This window comes from Hippopotamus amphibius, chromosome 15, assembly GCF_030028045.1.
Source record: "Hippopotamus amphibius kiboko isolate mHipAmp2 chromosome 15, mHipAmp2.hap2, whole genome shotgun sequence".
NCBI lineage: Eukaryota > Metazoa > Chordata > Mammalia > Artiodactyla > Hippopotamidae > Hippopotamus > Hippopotamus amphibius.
This window is the reverse complement of record NC_080200.1, coordinates 6,346,669-6,369,972: the sequence shown is the minus strand read 5'-3', so window position 1 is coordinate 6,369,972 and position 23,304 is coordinate 6,346,669. Positions and strand designations below refer to the sequence as shown.

General features: G+C 43.0%; 1 protein-coding gene across 2 annotated transcripts; it reads left to right on the top strand.

The window, feature by feature from the left end:
• The first annotated feature begins 252 nt into the window (after positions 1 to 252).
• On the top strand, positions 253 to 16,767 carry LOC130837002 (CD209 antigen-like protein 2). Of its 2 annotated transcripts, XM_057709734.1 has the most exons (8): positions 13,670 to 13,709; positions 13,900 to 13,977; positions 14,092 to 14,178; positions 14,485 to 14,553; positions 14,860 to 14,937; positions 15,167 to 15,318; positions 15,805 to 15,917; positions 16,360 to 16,767. In XM_057709734.1, exons 1-8 carry the CDS (start codon positions 13,679 to 13,681, stop codon positions 16,499 to 16,501), a joined length of 750 nt encoding a protein of 249 aa, XP_057565717.1. In that variant the 5' UTR covers positions 13,670 to 13,678; the 3' UTR covers positions 16,502 to 16,767. The 2 variants fall into 2 exon arrangements, with proteins under 2 accessions (XP_057565718.1, XP_057565717.1); XM_057709735.1 differs by lacking the exons at positions 13,670 to 13,709; positions 13,900 to 13,977 and adding an exon at positions 253 to 300.
• The last annotated feature ends 6,537 nt before the right edge of the window (positions 16,768 to 23,304 follow it).

Genomic DNA, 23,304 nt, shown 5'->3' with positions numbered 1-23,304 from the left:
AAAACCCCCAAAACCAAAAAAAACTCTAGCTTTGTACAGCCCTTCAGAGCTCCTTTCTATCTGCTAGGTTGGATGCTATCCAATTCATGAATTGTTGAATAAAGCCAATAAGATCTTTAACTTGTACACAGTTGATTTTTTTTTTTAAACAGATCTGATTCTGTGTCCAGGTGAATTCTATCAGAACTGCATTCAATCTGCAGGACATGCGGTTGGAGTCTAGTGAGACTTGAAGAGTAGCTTGGTGATGTTGGAAAATACTCCAGGGCTTTCCGAAGGTCATGTTCTACATCCTGAAGGGTGAGTTGTTTGAGAGGAGATGAAACGGGATGATGGGGAAAGGGTGTTTTCAGTTTGAGTGATCCGCACGTGCAAAGGTCAGGAAGTGAAAATGAATGTGACTTCCTAGAGGAACTGAAAGTTTTTCAGCAGGACTCTAGAGCCCCAGGAGGGAAAACAGGATGGCCATTCTAGGATCCAATCTTGCAGTGTTGAACACCAGGCAGATGGAGTTATAATGAACAGTAGTAGGAATAGCCCACTCAAGAGAGAGTATCTTGTTTCATCTTCCTGAGGGTTTGGTGCTCCAACTCTGCTGATGTGTCTCTGAAGATGGGAAAGCCACCACCTCCCCAGATCTGCCTTCAGCTGTGAGGCCATGAGTGTGTCTCCTCAACTCCCGAGCCTCAGTTTTACCCATATATGAAATGGGGACCCAGACCATCTTAGTCCATTCAGGCTGTGATGACAGAATGCCCTAGATGGAGGGGCTGAAACAACCAACATTTATTTCTCACAGTTTTGGAGCCTGGAAGTCTAAGATCAATCTGTGGGGAGATTTGGTATCTGGTGAGGACCCGCCTCCTGGTTCATAGAAGACCATCTTCTCGCTGTATCCTCAAATGACAGAAGGTGTGAGAGAGCTCTCTGGGGTCTCTTTTATAAGAGCACCAGTGCTATTCATGACCTAATCACTACCCAAATGCACCCCCCCACTTCAGAATATTATCCCTTTGGGGATTACGTTTCAAAATAGGAATTCTGGGGAATTCCCTGGCAGTTCAGTGGTTAAGACTCTGCGCTCCCACTGTGGGTACACACAGGTTAGATCCCTGGTCAGGAAGCTAAGGTCCACCAGGCCAAGAGGCAAAAAAAAAAAAAAAAAAAAAGGGGGGAATTTGGGACGGGGGTGGGGGGGAGCACAAACATTCAGTCTGTGATACAAACACATCTCACAGAGCTGTCACGAGAAAAGTTAGGTCTCTTCGCACCAAACAGATGCCCAATAAAAGTTGTTTCATTAGAAATGAAAAAGGAGAAGTAATAACTGACACTGCAGAAATACAAAGGACCATGAGAGACTACTACAAGCAGCTATATGCCAATAAAATGGACAACCTGGAAGAAATGGACAAATTCTTAGAAAAGTACAGCCTTCAAACACTGAACCAGAAAGAAATAGAAAATATGAACAGACCAATCACAAGCACTGAAATTGAAACTGTGATTAAAAACCTTCCAACAAACAAAAGCCCAAAGCCAGATGACTTCACGGATGAAAGCTATCAAACATTTAGAGAAGAGCTAACACCTATCCTTCTCAAACTCTTCGAAAATATAGCAGAGGGAGGAACACTCCCGAACTCATTCTATGAGGCCACCATCACCCTGATACCAAAACCAGGCAAAGATGTCGCAATAAAAGAAACTTCCAGGCCAATATCACTGATGAACATAGATGCAAAAATTCTCAACAAAATACTAGCAAACAGAATCCAACAGCACATTAAAAGGATCATACATCATGATCAAGTGGGGTTTATCCCTGGAATGCAAGGATTCTTCAATATACTCAAATCAATCAATGTGATACACCATATTAACAAACTGAAGGATAAAAACCATATGATCATCTCAATAGATACAGAAAAAGCTTTTGACAAAATTCAACACCAAATTTATGATAAAAAAAAAACTCTCCAGAAAGTGGGCATAGAGGGAGCCCACCTCAACATAATACAAGTTATATATGACAAACCCACAGCCAATATCATTCTCAATGGTGAAAAACTGAAAACATTTCTTCTAAGATCAGGACCAAGAGAAGGGTGCCCACTCTCACCACTATTATTCAACATAGTTTTGGAAGTTTTAGCCACACTAATCAGAGAAGAAAAAGAAATAAAAGGAATTCAAATTGGAAAAGAAGTAAAACAGTCACTGTTTGTAAATGACATGAAAATGACATAGAAAATCCTAAAGATGCCACCAGAAAACTACTAGAGCTAATCAATGAATTTAGTAAAGTCGCAGGATACAAAATTAATGCACAGAAATCTCTTGCATTCCTATACACTAACAATGAAAAATCAGAAAGAGAAATTAAGGAAACACTCCCATTACCATGCAACAAAAAGAATAAAATACCTAGAAATAAACCTACCTAAGGAGGCAAAAGACCTGTATGCAGAAAACTATAATACACTGATAAAAGAAATCAAAGATGATACAAACAGATGGAGAGATATACCATGTTCTTGAATGGGAAGAATCAACATTGTGAAAATGACTATACTACCCAAAGCAATCTACAGATTCAATGCAATGCCTATAAAATATTCAATGGCATTTTTCACAGAACTAGAACAAGAAATTTTACAATTTGTATGGAAACACAAAAGACCTTAAATAGCCAAAGCAATCTTGAGAAAGAAAAAGGGAGCTGGAGGAATCAGGTTCCCTGACTTCAAACTATACTACAAAGCTACAGTAATCAAGACATTATGGTACTGGCACAAAAACCAGAAATATAGATCAATGGAACAGGATAGAAAGCCCAGAGATAAACCCAGGCACCTCTTGTCACCTAATCTTTGACAAAGGAGGAAAGAATATACAATGGAGAAAGGACAGCCTCTTCAGTAAGTGGTGCTGGGAAAACTGGACAGCTACATGTAAAAGAATGAAGTTAGAACACTTCCTAACACCAAACACAAAAATAAACTCAAAATGGATTAAAGGCCTAAATGTAAGGCCAGACACTATAAAACTCAGAGGAAAACATAGGCAGAACATTCTGTGACATAAATCACAGCAAGATCGTTTTTGAGCCACCTCCCAGAGTAATGCAAAAAAAAAAAAACAAAAATAAACAAAGGTGATCTAATGAAACTTAAAAGCTTTTGCACAACGAAGGAAACCATAAAGAAGACAAAAAGACAACCCTCAGAATGGGAGAAGATATTTACCAGTGAAACAACTGACAGAGGATTAATCTCCAAAATATACAAGCATCTCATGCAGCTCAATGTCAAAAAAACAAACAACACAATCCAAAAATGGGCAGAAGACCTAAATAGACATTTCTCCAAAGAAGACACACAGATAGCTGACAAACACATGAAAAGCTGCTCAACATCACTAATTATTAGAGAAACGCAAATCAAAACCACAATGAGGCATCACTTCACACTGGTCAGAATGGCCATCATCAAAAAATCTAGAAACAATAAATGCTGGAGAAGGTGTGGAGAAAACGGAACCCTCCTGCACTTTTGGTGGGAATGTAAGTTGATATAGCCACTATGGAGACCAATATGGAGGTTGCTTAAAAAACTAAAAATAGAACTACCATATGACCCAGCAATCCCACTATTGGTCATATACCTGGAGAAAACCATAATTCAAAAAGACACATGCATCCCAATGTTCATAGCAGCACTATTTACAATAGCCAGGACATGGAAGCAACCCAAATGTCCATTGACAGATGAATGAATAAAGAAGATGTGGCACATATATACAATGGAATATTATCCAGCCAAAAAATAGAATGAAATTGAGTTATTTGTAGTGAGGTGGATGGACCTAGACTCTGTAGTATAGAGTGAAGTAAGTCAGAAAGAGAAAAACAAATACCGTATCCTAACATATATATGGAATCTAAAAAAAACGGTACTGAAGAACCTAGTGGCAGGGCAAGAATGTAAATGCAGACTTAGAGAATGGAATTGAGGATGCCGGGGGTGGGGGTGGGGGCTGGGGAGTGTGGGAAGCAGAAGCTGGGGTGAAGTGAGAGAGTAGCACTGACATATACAAACTACCAAATGTAAAATGGATGGCTAGTAGGAGACTGCTGCATAGCACAGGCAGATCAACTCGAAGCTTGGTGACACCTACAGGGTTGGGATAGGGAGGGTGGGAGGGAGGCTCAAGAGGGAGAGGATATGGAGATATATGTATATATATAGCTGATTCACTTTGTTGTACAGCAGAAACTAACACAACATTGTAAAGCAATTATACTGCAATAAAGATCTGAAGAAAACAAAACAAAACAAACCACCTCATTTCCCTCCTCCTTTCTTTAAGGAGCAAAAAATCCTCTGAAAGACCTTGAACATGTGTCACAGTTGGAACTCCCATGCTCTGTTCAACCATCCATCAGCACTGGTCACTCTGGTTGTGTTGCTACTTTTCCATCAAGAATATACAAGAGAGGGGGCTTCCTAGGTGGCGCAGTGGTTGAGAATCTGCCTGCCAATGCAGGGAACATGGGTTCGATCCCTGCTCCAGGATGATCCCACATGCCGCGGAGCAACTAAGCCCGTGTGCCACGACAATTGAGCCTGCGCTTTGGAGCCCATGAGCCACAACTACTGAGCCCATGTGCTGCAACTACTGAAGCCCACGCGCCTAGAGCCCATGCTCTGCAACAAGAGAAGCCACGGCAATGAGGAGCCCTCACACCACAACGAAGACTAGCCCGCACTCACCGCAACTAAAAAGAAAGCCTGCGCACAGCAAAAAAGACCCAACACAGCCAATAAAATAAATAAATAAATATATATATATATATATAAAAAGAATATACAAGTGAGGGACTTCCCTGGTGGTCCAGTGTTTGGGACTCCACACTTTCACTGCTGAGGAAGCAGTTTCAGTCACTGGTCGGGGAACTAAGATCCTGCAAGCCACGTGGTGTGGCCAAGAAAATTAAAAAAAAAAAAAAAGAGAGAGAGAGAATATACAAGAGATAATAATTCATTTATTATCATTGTTGGAGTGCTCACTACCTGCCAGGCAGTGTTCTTGACACTGGGGATGTAGGAGTGAAGAAAACAGACTCAGTCTCCTCCCTCTGAACAGCTAGCTCCCAGCTGTTTTTATAAATAGTTTAGTGAAACTCAGCTCCACCCATTCACGGACATGTTGTCCATAGTGCTTTCATGTTACAGGGGCAGAGTGGAGTAGCTGTGGCAGAGACTGATTGAACCACAGGGTCAAAAAGTATTTTCTCTCTGTCCCTTTTCAGAAAATGTTTGCCATTTCTTGGTCTAGGAGGATACATTCAGGAAGAGACAGCTAGTAGATGGATAAATAAAATTTTTGAACCTGGATCTGGTCTTATTCTCTCTTTCTCTTGGATTTCCCAATTAAGAGGGACAAAACTATCAATTCCCACTATCACCTACCCCCTCACCGGGTATTTTTTGAGCTTGTTTGACCGGCACAAAGGTGAATGAAAATAATGTGTTTCCATAGATTAAACCCCAGCTCCAGCATGTACAAGCTGATGGGCCATGGACAATTGATGTGACATTTGAGCCTCTGTTTGCTCATAGGTAAAATGGGAACAATAGTAGCTGTGTTGTGGGGGTTCACTGAGATCATGTCCAAAGAGCATTTAGCAGAAAATGAGTGTTGAAGGAAGTCTTCCCTGGTGGCAGCGGTTAAGAATTGGCATGCCAATACAGGGGAAACGGGTACTATCCCTGGTCTGGGAAGATCCCACATGCTGCAGAGCAACTAAGCCCATGGGGCACAACTACTGAGCATGTACTCTAGAGCCTGTGAACCACAACTACTGAGCCCACATGCCACAACTACTGAAGCCCGTGGGCCTAGAGCCCGTGCTCCCCAACAAGAGTAGCCACCGCAATGAGAAGCCCTCGCATTGCAACGAAGAGTAGCCCCCGCTCACGACAACTAGAGAAAGGCTGTGTGCAACAACAAAGACCCAATGCAGCCAAAATAAATAAATGAAATAAAATATTTATAAAAATAAGTGCTGAAGGAGTCCTGGCAGGATTCCCATCTCTGTTGAGAATGTAGAAGTCCCCAAAAGATGCTGCCTTCCACAGTGATAACTAAAAAACCTGTGCTTTTAAATAGGACTATTCAAGAGTGGTGAATGCAAGGAAGCCTTGATGAACTGGGTCACTGAGATTAAAAAAAGAGCCCTTCATAGGTGAGCCAAGAGCAGTGGTAGCTTCCATACCAGGGAGCAGGCAGATATCAGCTCTGGGTATGGATGGGCTTGCGTGGATGGAGAGGTGTTTAGGGGACAGGGTTAATCAGCCAGCTCTTAGATGGCAAGAATAAGTGTTCAAAATGGTGGCCAACAGTGTGCTGGAGTACAGACTTGGTGAGGAGAGCATCCTTGTGGAGGGATGGCCGGTATGGGATGACAGAGCAAAAGTGAGGTAAGCAGGACAACACATGGGGGTCTGTCTACAAGGAGAGAGGAATTCAGTGTCAAAGTGCAGCATGGAGGGCATCTACATAGCATAAGCCAGGGGTCCCCAACCCCTGGTCCGCCGCCTGTTAGGAACAGGGTTTCACAGAAGGATGTAAGCAGCAGGTGAGGGAGTGGAGCTTCATCTGGTGCTCCCCCTCAATCCCCATCACTCACGTCACCACCTGAATCATCCCACCACCTCTACCCTGCTCCCTGGAAAAATTGTCTTCCACAAAACCATTCCCTGGTGCCAAAAAAGTTAGGGACCACTGGCATGTGGGATGGTGGTGGGAAAATGAGATGAGCTGTATATTGGGGGAATTGATGAAATAAATACACACATGCAGGATCTTGGGAATCAGGTTTCCCACCATCAGAGAAGAGTGTTACAAAGATGAATGGAGTGGGAGTTTCCTGGTGACATAGTGGTTAGGATTCCGGGTTTTTACTGCCATACCTGAGGTTCAGTCCCTGATTGGGGAACTGAGATGCCAAAAGCTGTGTGGGGAACTGAGATGCCACAGACTGTTTGGGGAACTGAGATCCCACAAGCTGCATGGCCAAAAAAAAAAAAAAAAAAAGTAGAGAGAAAGTTAGAATGAACCCTATTGTATTTATATTATTTATATATTTTTAATTAATTAATTAATTGACTGTGGTGAGTCTTCATTGCTGTGTTTGTGCTTTCTCTCGTTGCAGTGAGTGGGGGCTACTCCTCATTGCAGTGCATGGGCTTCTCATTGCAGTGGCTTCTCTTGTTGTGGAGCACAGCCTCTAGGTGCTCAGGCTTCAGTAGTTGTGGCACGTGAGCTCCATAGTTGTGGCTTGCAGGCTCTAGAGCACAGGCTTAGTAGTTGTGGCGCATGGGCCTAGGTGCTCTGTGGCATGTGGGCTCTTCCCGGACCAGGGACCAAACACGTGTCTCTGCATTGGCAGGGGGATTTTTTACCACTGCACCACCAGGGAAGTCCCAACGCTAGTGTATTTAATTGGAGGTGTTGCTGTGAACTCATGATTTTCAAAATATAGAGAGAAATGAATGTGTGTGTGTGTGTGTGTGTGTGTCTGTGTGTATTTTCTCATCCGTCTACTCAGAGATCCTGGGATCAGTGACTCCTCAATAATAATGAGGGCACTTAACACTCAGGTCTTGGTTTCTGAATGCCATTCTCTGCTTGAAAGCAACCAGGGGCTCTTGGGGAAAATGGTTGATTCCACCGTTTGGACAAGGAAAATCTGCTCAGCAAAGACACTGATAGGCACATGTCAAAAGAGCACAGAAGTCAGTGTGAAGGTCTTCCACTGGCCAAATCAAAGAAAATTTAAGCATCGAAAAACAGAAAGGAAAAAAAAGAAATGTCAGCAAAAATGGCAGAGGAAATTTTGCCCTTCCGTAAAAGCAATGAAAAAAACTGCAGGATTTGTCAGAAGGAACACCTTTAGGACTCTGGCAACCAACCAAAAGCTTACAGCAATTCAGGGACTATTTAGTCAAGAGAAATGGCTGAATTTCAGTAAAGAAGAGTGAGCCTGGTGGAATTTTAACTTACCCTAGTTCCATTGCCCACTCTCCCACTCAGAAATAGCCTTACAGACTCACAGACATAGAGAACAGACTTGTGGTGGCCAAGAAGTGGGGGTCAGGGAGGAATGGATTGGGAGTTTGGGTTTGGCATATACAAACTATTATGTAGAGAATGGATAAACAACAAGGTCCTACTGTGTAGCACAGGGAACTATATTCAATATCCTGTGATAAACCATCATGGAAAAGAATATGAAAACGAATGTATATATATATGTATATACGTATAATTGAATCACTCTGTTGGGCTGTAGGAATTAACACAACATTGTAAATCAACTATACTTCAATGAGATTTACTTAAAAAGAAATATCCTTAAAAATAATAGCATTATGTCTAAAAAACCTGTACATACCTTAATTGAAACTACTTTATTGCTAAAAAATGCTAATCATCATCTGACATCTCAGAGTTGCCCCAAACCTTCAATTGTAAACAAATGCATTGTCACAAAGCACAATAAAGTGAAGCACAAAAACATGAGGCATGCCTGCATTTGAAATGTCCAGTTGTCAACAAAAAATTATGAGACATGCAAAGAAGCAAGAAAATATTACCCACACACATGAAAACAGTGACTAGAAATTGTCCCTGAGAAAGTCCAGATTTTGGTTACTAGACAAAGACTTCAAATCAGCTTTTTTTTTAAAACATGGTCAGTGAGCAAAAGTAATTCATATGTAATAAACTATAGAAGTATGAGAATAATATATCATTAACTAGAGAATATCAATAAAGAGATAGAAATTATGAAAAGAAACAATGTAGACCATTCCAGGGTTAAAAGGGACAATAACTGAAATGAAAATTTTACTAGAGGGCCAAATTGCTGTTGATGTGAGTAGGCAGAAGGAAGTATCAGTAAAAACGAAGATGGATCCACTGAGGTTATCCAGTCTGAGGAAGAGACAAAAAAATTAACAGAGCCTCAGAGTCATGTGGAACACTAGTAAGCATACCAATATATGCATAATGGGGATGTCAGAAGGAGAAGAAGCACAGAAAGGGGCAGAAAGAATATTTGAAGAAATAACTGTTGACAACATCCAATAATTGATTAAGGTGTTAGGCTACATAACCAGAAGCTAAATGAACTCCAAGTAGGATAAATTCAAAGAGATCCACACTTAGACACATAATAATCAGACTGTTGAAAGACAAAGACAGAGAACCTTGAACGCATCAAGAGAAAAATGCCTCACTTTGTACCAGTGGTCCTCAATCAGATTAACAGCGTATTTCTCATCAGAAACTGTGGAGGCAAGAAAGCAGTGGGAACACATATCTGAAGTGCTGAAAGAAAAAAACCTGTCAATCAAAGATTCTATATCCAGCAAAACTACTTTATTCAGCCAGACAAGAATACAGTACTGATAAATGTCACATCATGCATGAGCCTTGAAAACATTATGCTGAGTGAGAGAAGCCAGACACAAAAGGGTGTTGCATGGCTCCATGTATGTGAAATGTACAGAATAGGTAAATCCATAGAGAGAGAAAGTAGATTAGTGGTTTCTGGTTCTGGGGGGAGGAGGAAGTGGGGAGTGACTGCTTAATGGGTATGGGGTTTCCTTTTGGGGTGATGAACATGTTCTGGAACTGGATATTGGTGATGGTTGCACAAAATTCACAACATTACAAATGTACTAAATGCTACTGAATGGTAGTTTGCATGGTAAAATTTATGTTATGTGTATTTTACCACAATAAAAGAAATGAAAGGAGCATTTCAAGATGAAATGAAGAAATGCTAGACAGTAACTTGAGTCCACATGAAGAAATAAAAAACACCAACAAATGTAACTACATAGGCAAATATGAAAGAGAGTATGCATGTATTTTTGGTATGTAACTCCTCCCCCCCCATCTGATTGAAAAGACAACTGTATAATGCAATCATTAGGAAGCTAAGTTGATGGGCACATGTGTATAAAGATGCAATTTGTGATAATAGCAACTCAAAAGGAGGTGGAAATTGAACTATATAGGAGCAAGGTTGTGCATATTATTAAAATTAAGTTGATATTCATCTGAACTAGATTGTCATAAATTAACAATGTTAATAGTAACCCCCAGGGCAACCACTAAGAAAATAAGTAAAAAATACATAGTAAAAGAAACAAGAGATTTAAAATGATACACTAGAAAATATCTATTTCATAGAAAACTCTAATGACTCCACACAAAAACTACTAGAACTGATATACATATGCAGCAAGATACCAGGATACAAGATTAACATGAAGAAATCTGTTACATTTCTGTACACTCACAATGAAATATCAAAAAGGAAAAGTAAAACAATCTCTTTTAAAACCACAACAATAAAATAAAATAAATACAATACAGTACAACACAACACAACACAATACAATAAAATACTCAGGAATTAACCTGATCAAGGAGGTGAAAGACTTATATGCTGAGAAGTACAAAACACTGAAAAAGGAAATTGAAAATGATTCAAAGAAATGGAAAAATGTCCTATGCTCTTGGATTGGAAAAATTAATATTGATTAAAATGGCCACATCACCCAAAGCAACCTAAAGATTTAATGTGATCCCTTTTATATTACCCATGACATTTTCCACAGAACTAGTACAAAGAATCATAAAATTTATATGAAACCTTAAAAAAACCAGAATTGCCAAAGGAATTCTGAGGAAAAAGTACAAAGCTGTAGGCATTACCCTTCCAGACTTCAGACAATACTACAAAGCTACAGTAATCAAAACAGTATGGTATTGGCACAAAAACAGACAAACAGATAAATGAAACAGAATAGAGAGCCCAGAAACAAGGCCACACACCTACGGCCAATTCATCTTCAACAAAGGAGGCAAGAATATACAATGGAGAAAAGACAGTCTCTTCAGCAAGTGGCATTGGGAAAGCTGGACAGCCACATGTAAAGCAATCAAGTTAGAACACTCCCTCACACCCTACACAAAAATGAACTAAAAATGGCTTAAAGACTTCAATATAAGACATGACACCATAAAACACCTAGGAGAGCCCATAGGCAGAACATTCTCTGACATAAATTGTGCCAATTTTTTCTTAGGTCAGTCTACCAAGGCAAAAGAAATAAAAGCAAAAATAAACAAATGGAACCTAATCCGACGTATAAGCTTTTGCACAGCAAGGAAACCCTAAACATAATGAAAAGACAAGCTACAACTAGGGAGAAAACATTTGCAAATGATGCGACCAGAAGGGCTTAAGTTCCAAAATATGCAAACAGCTCATAAACTCAATAACAAAAAAACAAACAACCCAATCAAAAAATGGGCAGGGACTTCTCTGGTGGTCCAGTGGTAAGGAATCCATCCTGTAATGCAGGGAACACAGGTTCGATCCCTGGTCTGGAAATGAAGATCCCACATGCTACAAGGCAACTGAGCTGACGTGCCACAACTACTGAGCTCTCACAACACAACTAGAGAAGAGAAAACCTGCATGCCAAAACTAGATAGGAGCCCATGCTCAGCAGCAAAGAGCCAATGCAGCCAAAAATAAATAAATAAAATAAAAATACTTGGACTTGCCTGGTGGTGCAGTAGTTAAAAATCCACCTGCCAATGCAGGGGACACAGGTTAGATCCCTGGTTTGGGAAGATCCCACATGCCATGCAGCAACTAAGCCCATACACCACAACTACTGAACCTGTGTGCCACAACTTCAGAAGCCCCCACGCCTAGAGTCTGTGCTCCACAACAAGAGTAGCCACTGTGATGAGAAGCCCTTGCACCGCAATGAAGAGTAGCCCCCACTTGCTGCAACTAGAGAAAGCCACCAGGCAGCAACGAAGATTCAATGCAACCAATAATGAAATCCATATATTTAAGTTAACAATGGACAGAAGACCTAATAGATATTTCTCCAAAGAAGACACAAAATGGCCAATAGGCACATGAAAAGACACTCAACATCGCTAATTATTAGAGAAGTGCAAATCAAAAATACAGTGAGGTACCACCTCATATCAGTCAGAATAACCACTATTATAAGTTACAGGGGACTTCCCTGGTGGTCCAGTGGGGAAGACTCTGTGCTCCCAATGCAGGGGGCACAGATTATATCCCTGTTTGGGGAACTAGATCCTGCATACATACTGCAACTAAGAAGTCTGCATGCCACAACTAAGACCCAGTGCAGCCAAAGTAAATAAATAAACAGACAAACAAATAAATATTTGAAAAAATAAATTTAAAAAGATACAAATAATTCTGGAGAAGGTGAACTAGTATATAAAAAACTACTATATATAAAATTGATAAACAACAATGATTTACTGTATAGCATAGGGAAGTACATTCAAGTTCTTGTTATAAAGTATAATGGAAAATAATATGAAAAAGAATATATATATGTACTGAATGTCTTTAATGTACACCAGAACTAATACAACATTGTAAATCACTAGGCTTCAATTTAAAAAAAAAACAAGAAGGTATCTCTTTAACATGGAAAAAAAGGTAGTAACCGAAGAACTGAGGAAAAAAAAGAAATAAGACAAAAGGAAAACAAATAGCAAAATGGTAGATAGAAACCCTACCTTATCAATAATTACATTAACTATAAAAGGTATAATTTCTCCAATTAAAAGGTAGAGATTGACAGAATGAATTAAAAAATGATCCAATTATATGCAGTTTACAAGACACTCACTTTAGATTAGAAAAAGAAAAAGATAGTAACATACACCCAACTGAATCACAGTCTACAAGAGACTCACTTTAGATTAAAAAAACATTAATAATACACACCCAATTGAATCAGCCAGGAAACCAGGGTCCATACAGAAATAAACTGGAAGCTCAATACACAAAACTTCAAAGTGACTCTCTACAAAATACTTAGTAGTTACAAAGGGGAAAAAAGTAACTGCTTTGTGTAGTGGTTAAGCAGGGACTCAGGCATCAACTCCCAGCCCCACTGCTTTTGAGCTGTGTGACCTCAGGCAGTTGCTTGCCCTCTCTGTTTCTCGGTTTCCTCATCTGTAAAGCAGGACAATAACTACATTTCTCATAGTGCTATTGTGAGAAGACTTGGACCACCAGGAACACACCCATGGTTAACAAATCCGGGCTTATTACTTGAGTGGAAACACACACCAAGGGGAACGGTGGGCACATGCTCAAGTGCTGTTATTACTGAGTATTCATCACGAGCATAGGCAATTTATACCCAGTACTAGTGCATTGTGTTAAACCTCACAATTACAATATGAGGCAGGGTAATTGTCCGATTTCACAGTTGAGGAAGCTGAGGCTCTGAGAACGTGAGGCTGAAGGTCCCATGATTGGATAGGGATGGAACAGTGCCTTGTGGCACCAATGCTGACTACACAGCTTCTGCCCCACCCTAACTGACTTCTCTCTTAGTTGTTTCAAGCCTTTATTCCTCCCCGGATTTTTCTGAGAGGAAGTGTTATCCCTGTCCTGTTCCTCCTTCTTCCTGAGTTGAGAAAGAACAGATCTGAGGAGGGACTCCAGAGGGAAACACGTGGGGTTATAAAAACCAGAGTCCAGAGAGGAGTTGGAAAGAGTAGCAGAGAGGAGAGGAGGATGGCAGAGATGTGTGACCCCAAGGAGCCAGGTGACTCCAGTGAGGCTGGAGCCCCAGTCTCGGGTGATGGTTGGGATGCCAGGGCCCCAGGGTCCTGAGGGTTCTGGGGCCTGGCCTTCAGCGTGCAGGGAAGGGGAAGGGTCTGGCCTCTGGCTTGCAGTTCTGAGAGCAGGGCTCAGCAGGCTTCCGACTTCAACTGCATGTGCTCTGTCCTACTCAGAGGAGGCGGAGATACGTGGGGGCCAGAGATTGGCTGAGAGACACCCTGGACTCCTACGCAGTTTGAGGAGCTCACTAGGTACAAGAGTGGCTGGTTCAGGAGCAGTCAACTGGGCAAGGGGGCGGTTAGGGGATGGGATGGGACAGGGTCTGCCCCTGAGCCCCAAGCTCTGCCCATCTGCTGGTCCTGCAGCGTGTCTGACCCGGGACCCTCTGCTTCCCCTGCTGCTCTTCATCTCACTGGGTTTCTTCACGCTCCAGCTGACCACGCTGATTCAAGGTGAGTCAACATCTGGGGCCATGGAGTCCTGGGTCTCTTTGGGTTTTCTCTCTGGGATGGACTTTGCCCTTTTCCACAGTCTCCAGACCTACAAGGGCTGGGGTATTTGAGCTGGGGCTGGGATGTCACTTTCTGTGTGACCGCTGGCCAGTTACTCCCCCTTTCTGAGCCTGTTTCCTCATGTGAAATGCAGCTCATCATCCCCCGGGGGGAGCTTAGGCCCCCGGAGACCTTGAAACTAGACTTGGCATGGGGTCAGGCATAGAGCTGGTGCTCCTAAAGGGGGAATTCTCTGTTCTGTTGTAGTTTCCAGGATTCAGTTCCTGCAGAGAGATTTGAAGGACCAGGACCACCCCAAGGAGAACAGCAGCCTGGGTAAGGGGCTGAATGCTGGGTTCTGGAGTCAGAGAGGGGAGGAGGCTCCAAGGCTGCATGTCCTTGGATGAGCCACCACCATCAGGGGAGAAGGAGAGAGGGCAGGAGTGGGGGAGGGGACTGGACCCCTGCAAGAGGTCCTGGGGGCTGGCGATGTCAGGCAAGTTACTCTCTAAGCCTCAGTTTTTTTCATTTGTATCATGGGCTCTCCAGGTCACTGTGGGATCCATACATAATGTTCTCATGGGGCCCTCTCTGCACCAAGCACACAGTAGGTGCTTAATAATTGAAGTCCTCTCCTTCCAGTTAATGTTGCACAGGAGCAGATGCAATCAAACCTGGAGGAGATCCTGCAGCAGCTGACATGGGTGAATGCCACCCTGGGTAAGGGTCCCACACCAAGGTCAAGTACAAGTCACAGGATTGCAGTGTGGGGCTGGGACCCACCTTTTATGGCTGCCATACTGAGGAGGGCAGGGGAGAGCTGGGATCTTTCTCATGGATTTCTTGGGGACTGAGCTGATAGCTGGCCGGGCAGGGGCCTGGCCCTACGTTCCCAAGATATGATGCAGGTGTCTGAGGTCTAGGAGCCAAATGACCTCTCTGTCCCCAGCTGGCCTGTGCCATCCTTGTCCTCGGAACTGGGAACTCTTCCAGGGAAGCTGCTACTTATTCTCCTGGACCCAGAGTGACTGGAACTCTGCCGTCTCTGCCTGTCAGGACGTTGGGGCCCAGATGGTGATCATCAACAGTCCTGAGGAGCAGGTGGCCGGGCAAGATTCCCCTGGGGGCTGGGTCATATGACTGGTCAACAAAGAGCCTTCTGCTGCCCTTCTCTGCCCTCTGAGAGATGATGGTCTGGTGGGCAATGGGGGGATGAGAGGTAAGATGCAGTCAGGGAAGGCTTCCTGGAGGAGGAACCGTAACGGACTCTGGAAGTCACATGAGAGAAGAACATGTCTGAGAGGAGCCCATGTCTGGAGAGAAAGGGAATTCAGAATGCCCTTGAGACCATACATAATGTATGTCAACTGAGACACAAGTTAACACATATCCTCATGTCTGTACATTAACATACATCCACAACCTTCATGCACATATGAACACGTGCAACTTGAGTTCGGGCTATAGGCTAGGCTATGAAAAGAACTTCCATGAGAGGCAGGGGGCCATGGGAAGGTGGGCAGACATGGGACCCTTAGCATTCAGAGATCTTCCTCCTGACACCCCTCTCCCCACCCCCACCCTCAGAAATTCCTGAAGATTTGGTATGTCAGAAATAATAAACCCAGCTGGATTGGCCTCAGTGACCACCACAATGAGGGCTCTTGGAAATGGGTGGACAACAGCCCCCTCCAACTCAGGTGACCTCCTAGTGACAATAGCCCCATAGGGGGTGGGCAGGGACCACCCCCCCCACTTCAATCCACGGGTGCTCAGACTCTGGGACGGGGAAGTATCACCTGAGGAGCTTGGTGAAGATGCAGAGTCCAGCCTTCATTCCTGCGGTTGGGAGTGGCAGGGTGTGTGTTTGTGTGTGTGTGTGTGTGTGTGTGTGTGTGTGTCCTGATTCTATAAGTCTAGGCACAGGCCCAAGAATCTGCATTTTAACTTTGCCAGAGCTGACTCTGATGGAGGAGGTGTTTGAACCCACATTTCCAAAACCCAGCCTCCAAATTCCTCACCACCGTCTGGCTGGTACTTGGCAATTTGCTGCCAAAGCCCAGGGACCAGCTCCTCCAAAGGGGCACCTGGTGGTGGGCTCTGGGTGGAGCAGGGGGCTCAGAGCTCTGACGGGGTTCACAGCTTCTGGTTGAAAGGGGAACCCAACAACCACGAAGATGAGGACTGTACGGAATTGCACAAGGATGGCTGGAATGATGGCAAGTGTAGTATACAAAACTCCTGGATCTGTGAGAAGCCCTCGGCTCCATGCCCAGCCCTCTGAGGATCACCGCCTCCCTCCACCGACTCCTGGCCCGGTCCGCAGAGATCAAGCAGCTGGGACGTGCGCTGTGTTGGTTTCTCTCAGGCCCCACCCCTCTCTGTTTCCCCTTTGGTGAGTTCCTATCCCCCTCCTGTAGAGAGTTCTTTGAGATCCTGAGAGAGATTCTGAGACCCCCTTATCCTCTAAGACCCATCCCTCCGTAAGCTACAGACCATCTTTTTTCACCTATTGATGAAAAAAGCCCCCCCCCAGCTCCTCTTGTGACATCTGCTTAATAAAGTCACACATTGCACTATGTGTCTCATTGAATTTCTTTTTATTCCTTTGCCACTGTTTCAGTTACTAGTTTGATGATCTGTTTCATGTACACTAGGACATTGTCTTTTTTCAATATGTTTTTCTCTACTACTGTGTATTTTATTTCCCAGATACAGGTTTGAATCAGTTTGTAATTTTGGTTGGGAATATACAGGTATACATATACGTGTGTATATGTATATATACATACACAATACATGTATGTGTGTATGTGTCTGTCTATCTAGCTATCTATGTGTTCATTGATCCGTGAACCAATTATTTATTCAGGTACTTTAATTTTTTTAAATTAAGGTTTGGTTTGGTTTAGGGTTTATTTTATTGAAGCACAGTTGATTTACAATGTTGTGTTCATTTGTGGTATACAGGAAAGTGACTTTATACATATATATTTTTTTCATATTCTTTTCCATTATGGTTTATTACAGGATATTGAATATAGTTCCCTGTGCTATACAGTAGGATCTTGTTTATGCATTCTATATGTAATAGTTTGCATCTGCTAACCCCAAACTCCCAATCCCTCCCTCCCCCACCCTCCCTCCCTTATTCAGCTACTTTAAAAATGTCCTTCAGTAAAGTTTTATGATTTTCTTCATAAAAATTTTTCTCAAAATATTAATTTATTTATTTATTTAGTTAGTTGTGCTGGGTCTCAGTTGTGGCATGTGGGATTGGCTTGCGGGATCTTCATTGGGGCATGCGGGCTCTTTAGTTGCGACATGCAGGATCTAGTTCCCTGACCAGGGATTGAACCCCCGGTCCTCTGCGTTGGGAGATGGGAGTCTTAACTGCTGGACCACTGGGAGGTCCCTAAATTTAAAACAACAACAACAACAACAACACATTATTTCTAGGTGTGTGTATTAGCTTCCTATTGATGCTGTAACAAATTACCACAAACTTAGTAGCCTAAGACAACACAAATGTATTATCTTGCACTTCTGGAAGCTGGAAGTCCAAAATGGGTCTCATGGGCCTGAAATCAAGGTTTCAGTAGGGCTGCCTTCCTTCCTGGAGGTTAGTGGGGAGAATCTGTTTCTTTTTCTTTTCCAGCTTCTAGAGCTTGCCTGCATTCACCGGCTGGGGTCTCCCTCCCTCCATCTGCAAAGCCAGCAATGACTAAATCTTTCTCACCCTGCATAGCTCAAATACTGCCTTTTCTGCCTTCCTCTTCCACATTTTTTTTTGGTTGTGCTGCAAGGCTTGTGGGATCTTAGTTCCCCAACCAGGGATCAAATCCATGTCCCCTGAAGTGGAAGAACAGAGTCCTAACCACTGGACCACCAGTTGTATTTCTTTTTTGTTTTTTTTAAGCTGGGTTGGGTTTTTGTCACTGCGAGTGGGCTTCTTCTCTAGTTGTGGTGACGGGGGGCTACTCTTTGTTGTGGTGCATGGGGCTTCTCAGCGAGGTGGCTTCTCTTGTTGTGGAGCACAGGCTCTAGGCACACAGGCTTCAGTAGTTGCAGCACTCAGGCTCAGTAGTTGTGGTGCACGGGCTTAGTTGTCTGTGGCACGTGGGATCTGCTTGGACCAGGGCTCGAACCCACGTCCCCTGCATTGGCAGGCAGATTCTTAACCACTGCGCCACCAGGGAAGTCCCTGTATTTGTTATTGATGTGCTGTATGGGGTAAATCTCAATGAGATGGTGTGTGATATCCCCACTCTCCCTGCTCTTGACTTAGATGACTCTGGGGCATGTTTCAGAGCTTTCAGAGGTCAGCAAGAGGAATAAGTCCCCTGTTCAATGATGCCAATAATGCTTTCTTATGGCTTCCTTCTCTTCTCTCCCAGTGCTCTCAGAGAATGACACAACAAGTCAGCCTCTTGCCCTGAAATCCTTGTCTTCAGGTGTGTGTCTAGGGGAACTGAATCAAACTCAGGTTGGGCTCACAGGACTCATTTTGAGCAGTGCATCAGAACCTCGCCTGGTAAATAGATGGGCTGAGACTAGATTGACCATGTCATTTCCAGCCTGGGACATTTAAGAATGATTGGTCACCTCCCTGCCCTCTCTTTTCTCTCCTTGGCAACCCTGGAACCCACAGTCGCAACTTGGAAGCAAGATAACTTCTTTGACTTGCAACAGTTTTGCAAGAGCACATTTTGGCTATGACTGGGTTGTGCTACATTGCTGAGATGCTGGGGTGTATTTGCTATTTGTGGCACAGCATAGCAGATACTTATTAGCTTGCTTACAGAAGAATTCCAGAACCTCAGCTCCCAGCCACACATTGGGCATGCAGAGGAAAGAACTCTTCCTAGCTCATTCTATGAGGCTAGCATAATTGATTACTAAAAATAATTCCAGTGAAATAAAAAGGACAAAGGGGGAAAAAAAGGAAACTGTTGAACTGTGTTGAAAATAAAAATGATCCAGGAATCACACTGTCCAAATTCAGTGAATGCTAGAATGGCTTTCTCAAGAAAAATTCCTCTGGTAATTATCATTATTTTTTTTCTTTTAAAAAGAGTTTTATTGAGATTAATTGACATACAATAAACTGCATATATTTGATCTGTACAATTCTATATTTTTTCTTATTAGTTATCTATTTTATACTTATTAGTGTGTATATGTCAATCCCAATCTCCCAATTCATCCAACCCCCACCCCCACCTCCACTTTTCCCCCTTGGTGTCCAGACGTTTGTTCTCTACACCTGTGTCTCAATTTCTGCCTTGCAAACTGGTTCATATGTGCCATTTTCCTAGATTCCACATATGTGCATTAATATACGATATTTGTTTTTCTCTTTCTGACTTACTTCACTCTGTATGACAGCCTCTAGGTCCATCCACCTCTGGTAATTATTAAATTCCTATTTACCAGCTTGTGTTTGTAAGGATGGAATTAAGAGATTCCCATGATAACTTCCAGCCAAGATGAAGTACCAGGGTCTAGATTTACCCACCTGCTTGAAATAAGTGAAAAACTGAACAAAATGTATGAAAGAATTTTTTTCTTTTCAGTCTCTGGAAAAAGGTGTATTGCAGTGGTCCTTGAAAGGGGAGAAACAAGGTAAGCCCTACAATTGGCCCCGCTGACTGCCTAGAAGGAGTTTCCAGTTTGCAGTGCGGGGAAGGGAACCACAAGCAGAGCTTCAAGTTCTCACTGGCTTGAGAAGACAGAGTTGGGAATTCAGGCAGGCTGAAAAGATTAGAATTCACAGGGCAGAGTCCCAAGAAGAGAGAACTGCATAGAGAGAGCTCTAAGAATCTGCAGATGGTCCCCGTTCAATCTTTGGTGGAGTTTTGATTGGTATGTGCTTCAGGAGAAACTATATAAGGCCAAAGAAAGAACCACTCAAGAGCTTTAGAAGGAAGGACACCCCAGACTCACACATGACTGGGAATATCAGAAGCCCACCCTCACAGAGCTGTCACATAAGCAGGCAAGAGCTTTTGTTGTTCGAAGCTGTTTGGGGGTTGTTTGTTACTGCAGCACAATGTAAGCTGACTGATGCATGTCTCTGGGTGTACCAGCCCCCACACGTCCAATGCCCAGCATCTGAGACACCTTGCCACCTAAAGATTTTTCCTGACCGTCAGAGTCTTCCCTGCCCACACGCAAGGCATCCGGGAATGCCTGAGAATGATGATGCCCCCACCTCCCCAATGACTGATCAGAGTTAGTGGTTAAATACTCAAGCTCGCTTATCCTTCTGGAAGGAGGACTCTGAGGCAAAGTCTTCAGACTCAGTTGCCCACCATCACTACTTCCTTATTAATATTCTCATGATGGGTTTTCTTCCCGTCCATTTCTCACATCCCCTTACTCATGCTTCCCAGGATCATCTCCCAAAGAAACTACACCTGAGTCACTACCGTGGGGTCAGCTGGTGGAGAAGCCACTAAAGGCACAAACTCAACAGAAACTTTGCCTCGAGATAAGAGTTGTGGGTTAAGGATGTGCTGGAGGCATGCATTTATTTTACTTTGTACTTTGAAATGATTTTAAGACTTACAAGAAAAGTTGGGGAACACAGATGTAGAGAACAAGCATATGGATACCAAGGGGGGAGGCGGGGGGTGAGGTTGGGGTGGGATGAATTCGGAGATTGGGATTGCCATATATACACTACTACTAAGAAAAAAATATCAAATTGGACACTTTATATATATGCAGTTTATTGTATGGCAATTATATCTCAATAAAAGTCAATAAAAAAGAAAAGTTGGGGAAATAGATGAGTTCCTAAGTACTCTTTTTTAATTAATAAATTTATTTATTTATTGGCTGTGTTGAGTCTTTGTTGCTGTGCGTGGGCTTTCTCTAGTTGCAGAGAGCGGGGGCTACTCTTCATTGCGGTGCGGGCTTCTCACTGCAGTAGCTTCTCTTGTTGCAGAGCACGGGGTCTAGGTGCAAGGACTTCAGTAGTTGTGGCACGTGAACTCCATAGTTGTGGCTCTTGGGCTCTAGAGCACAGGCTCAGTAGTTGTGGCACAGGGGCTTAGTTGCTCCATGGCATGTGGGATATTCCCAGACCAGGGATCGAACCTGTGTCCCCTGCATTAGCAACGGATTCTTAACCACTTCACCACCAGAGAAGTCCTCTCTCTTCCTTCTTGCTTTCACTTTCCTCAAAAGCTATGCATTTTAAAGAATTCATCCCTGTCCTATAGTTTACACTCTGATCCACTCAGATGTTATGGCAGTATTTCCAGTCTTTCTGGAGCTATTTCTAGAACAGCTTTAGATTACTTTTCTAGTTTAGATTACTTTTCTTTTGCATCCCCTGCAGATTTTCTCCATTGCCCTTGGAGGAGAGGTGGGGCAGAGGGTGACGAATCTCACATTGTGATTCATGACTTTTTTTCTCATAGTTCTTTTAAGTTTGGGCATTCTCTGTCTTCAGGTTATGCCAATGACATGCATTGTCACTTTGCTTTCCCCTCTTGTTGCTTTGTATTGTTTGGGGAAGAAATATTTGGGAGACAGGTAGATCTCACCATGGTGGGAAACCCTTGAGATGTTTTCTTAGCTATTACAATACGAATGGATACTGCTACTAATGCCAGAAGACATGAGTAGCATTTGTAGTATTTTCCTAGGCTTACAGGGGACTCCCAATTGAGTCCAACCTGAGACTCTTTGTTTGCCAACCTAAGAACTGACTGCAGCCAAACAGGAGAAGGGTCTGCAGTGGATGGTGAGATGTAGGCAATGGGGATTAGGCATCAGTAAACACAACTGGTATTACTAGACACATAGAGTACCAGAGAAACGTTCAGTAAAAATTAATATTTCAGCACTGCTCACAATAGGCAAAAGGAGGAAACAACCCAAATGCCCATCATGAATGGATAAACACAATATGGTCATTCCATAGATTGGAATATTACTCAACCAGAAAAAGGAATTAGAGCTGATAGACATTACAATGTGAATGGGCTTGAAAACACGATGCTCAGTGAAAGAAGCCAGATGCAAAAAGGTCACATATTGTATGATTCCATTTATACAAAATATCCAAAATAGGCAAATTATAAAGACAAAAAGCAGATTAGTGGTTGCCAGGGGCTGGAGGAGGCAGGATAGGAAGTGACTGCCAATCGGTCCAGGGTTTCCTTTGGAGGTGATGAAAAAGTTCTGGAACTAGATAGTGGTGATGGATTGCAACAACATTGTGAAGGTATGTAAGGCTACCGAATTGTACACTTTAAAGCAGAAAATCATTTGTTGTGTGTATTTTGCCATAATTAAAAAGAAGTTAATAATGTGCTAAGCCCCCTCCATCTTGGTCAGCCCATGTGGACCTATGAGGAAGTTGACTTCATCATTCAAACGACATCCTCCAAAGGACAATTTCCTGCCAAATGTGGGGGGAAATGGAAGGTCATTCTCTTGTCCACCAGCATGGCTGCTGGGGTGATCTGTAGTCCTGAAACTGTGCCATACTTCTCAGTAATAGACTCTTCTCGAGTTATCAACTGTGATCACCTACTGACTTGTTACCTAGGAAGTTTCTTCTCTCTAGGGCAATCTTGCCTTCGTGTTTTCTTGTTGAAATCAGATGGAAATTTCTAGGCCCCCATGGGCAGATATGGCTAAAAGGGCTTTGCTATGTATTCCCAATTAAAGCAACATATGGCCATCATTAAAAAGCTGCTATGGCCTGAATATTTCTCCTCCCACCTCAAATTCGTATGTTCAAGCCTTAATTCCCAGTGTGATGGTATTTGGACGTGAGGCTTTGGGGAGGTAATTAGGGTTAGATGACACCATGAAGGGGGGGGCCCATGATGGAATTAGCGTCCTTTTAAGAGCAGGAAGAGACATCACAGCCCCTGTCTCTCTTTCTGCTGTGTGAGGACACAGCAAGAAGGTGGCTGTCAGTAAGCCTAGAAGAGAACACTCACCAGGGGCCAAATATGCCAGCATCTTGAACTTGGGCGTCCAGAACTGTGAGGAATAAAGGTCTGTTGTTTAAGCCCCCCAGTCTCTGGTATTTTTTTTAAATAGCAGTCCAAGCTAACTAAG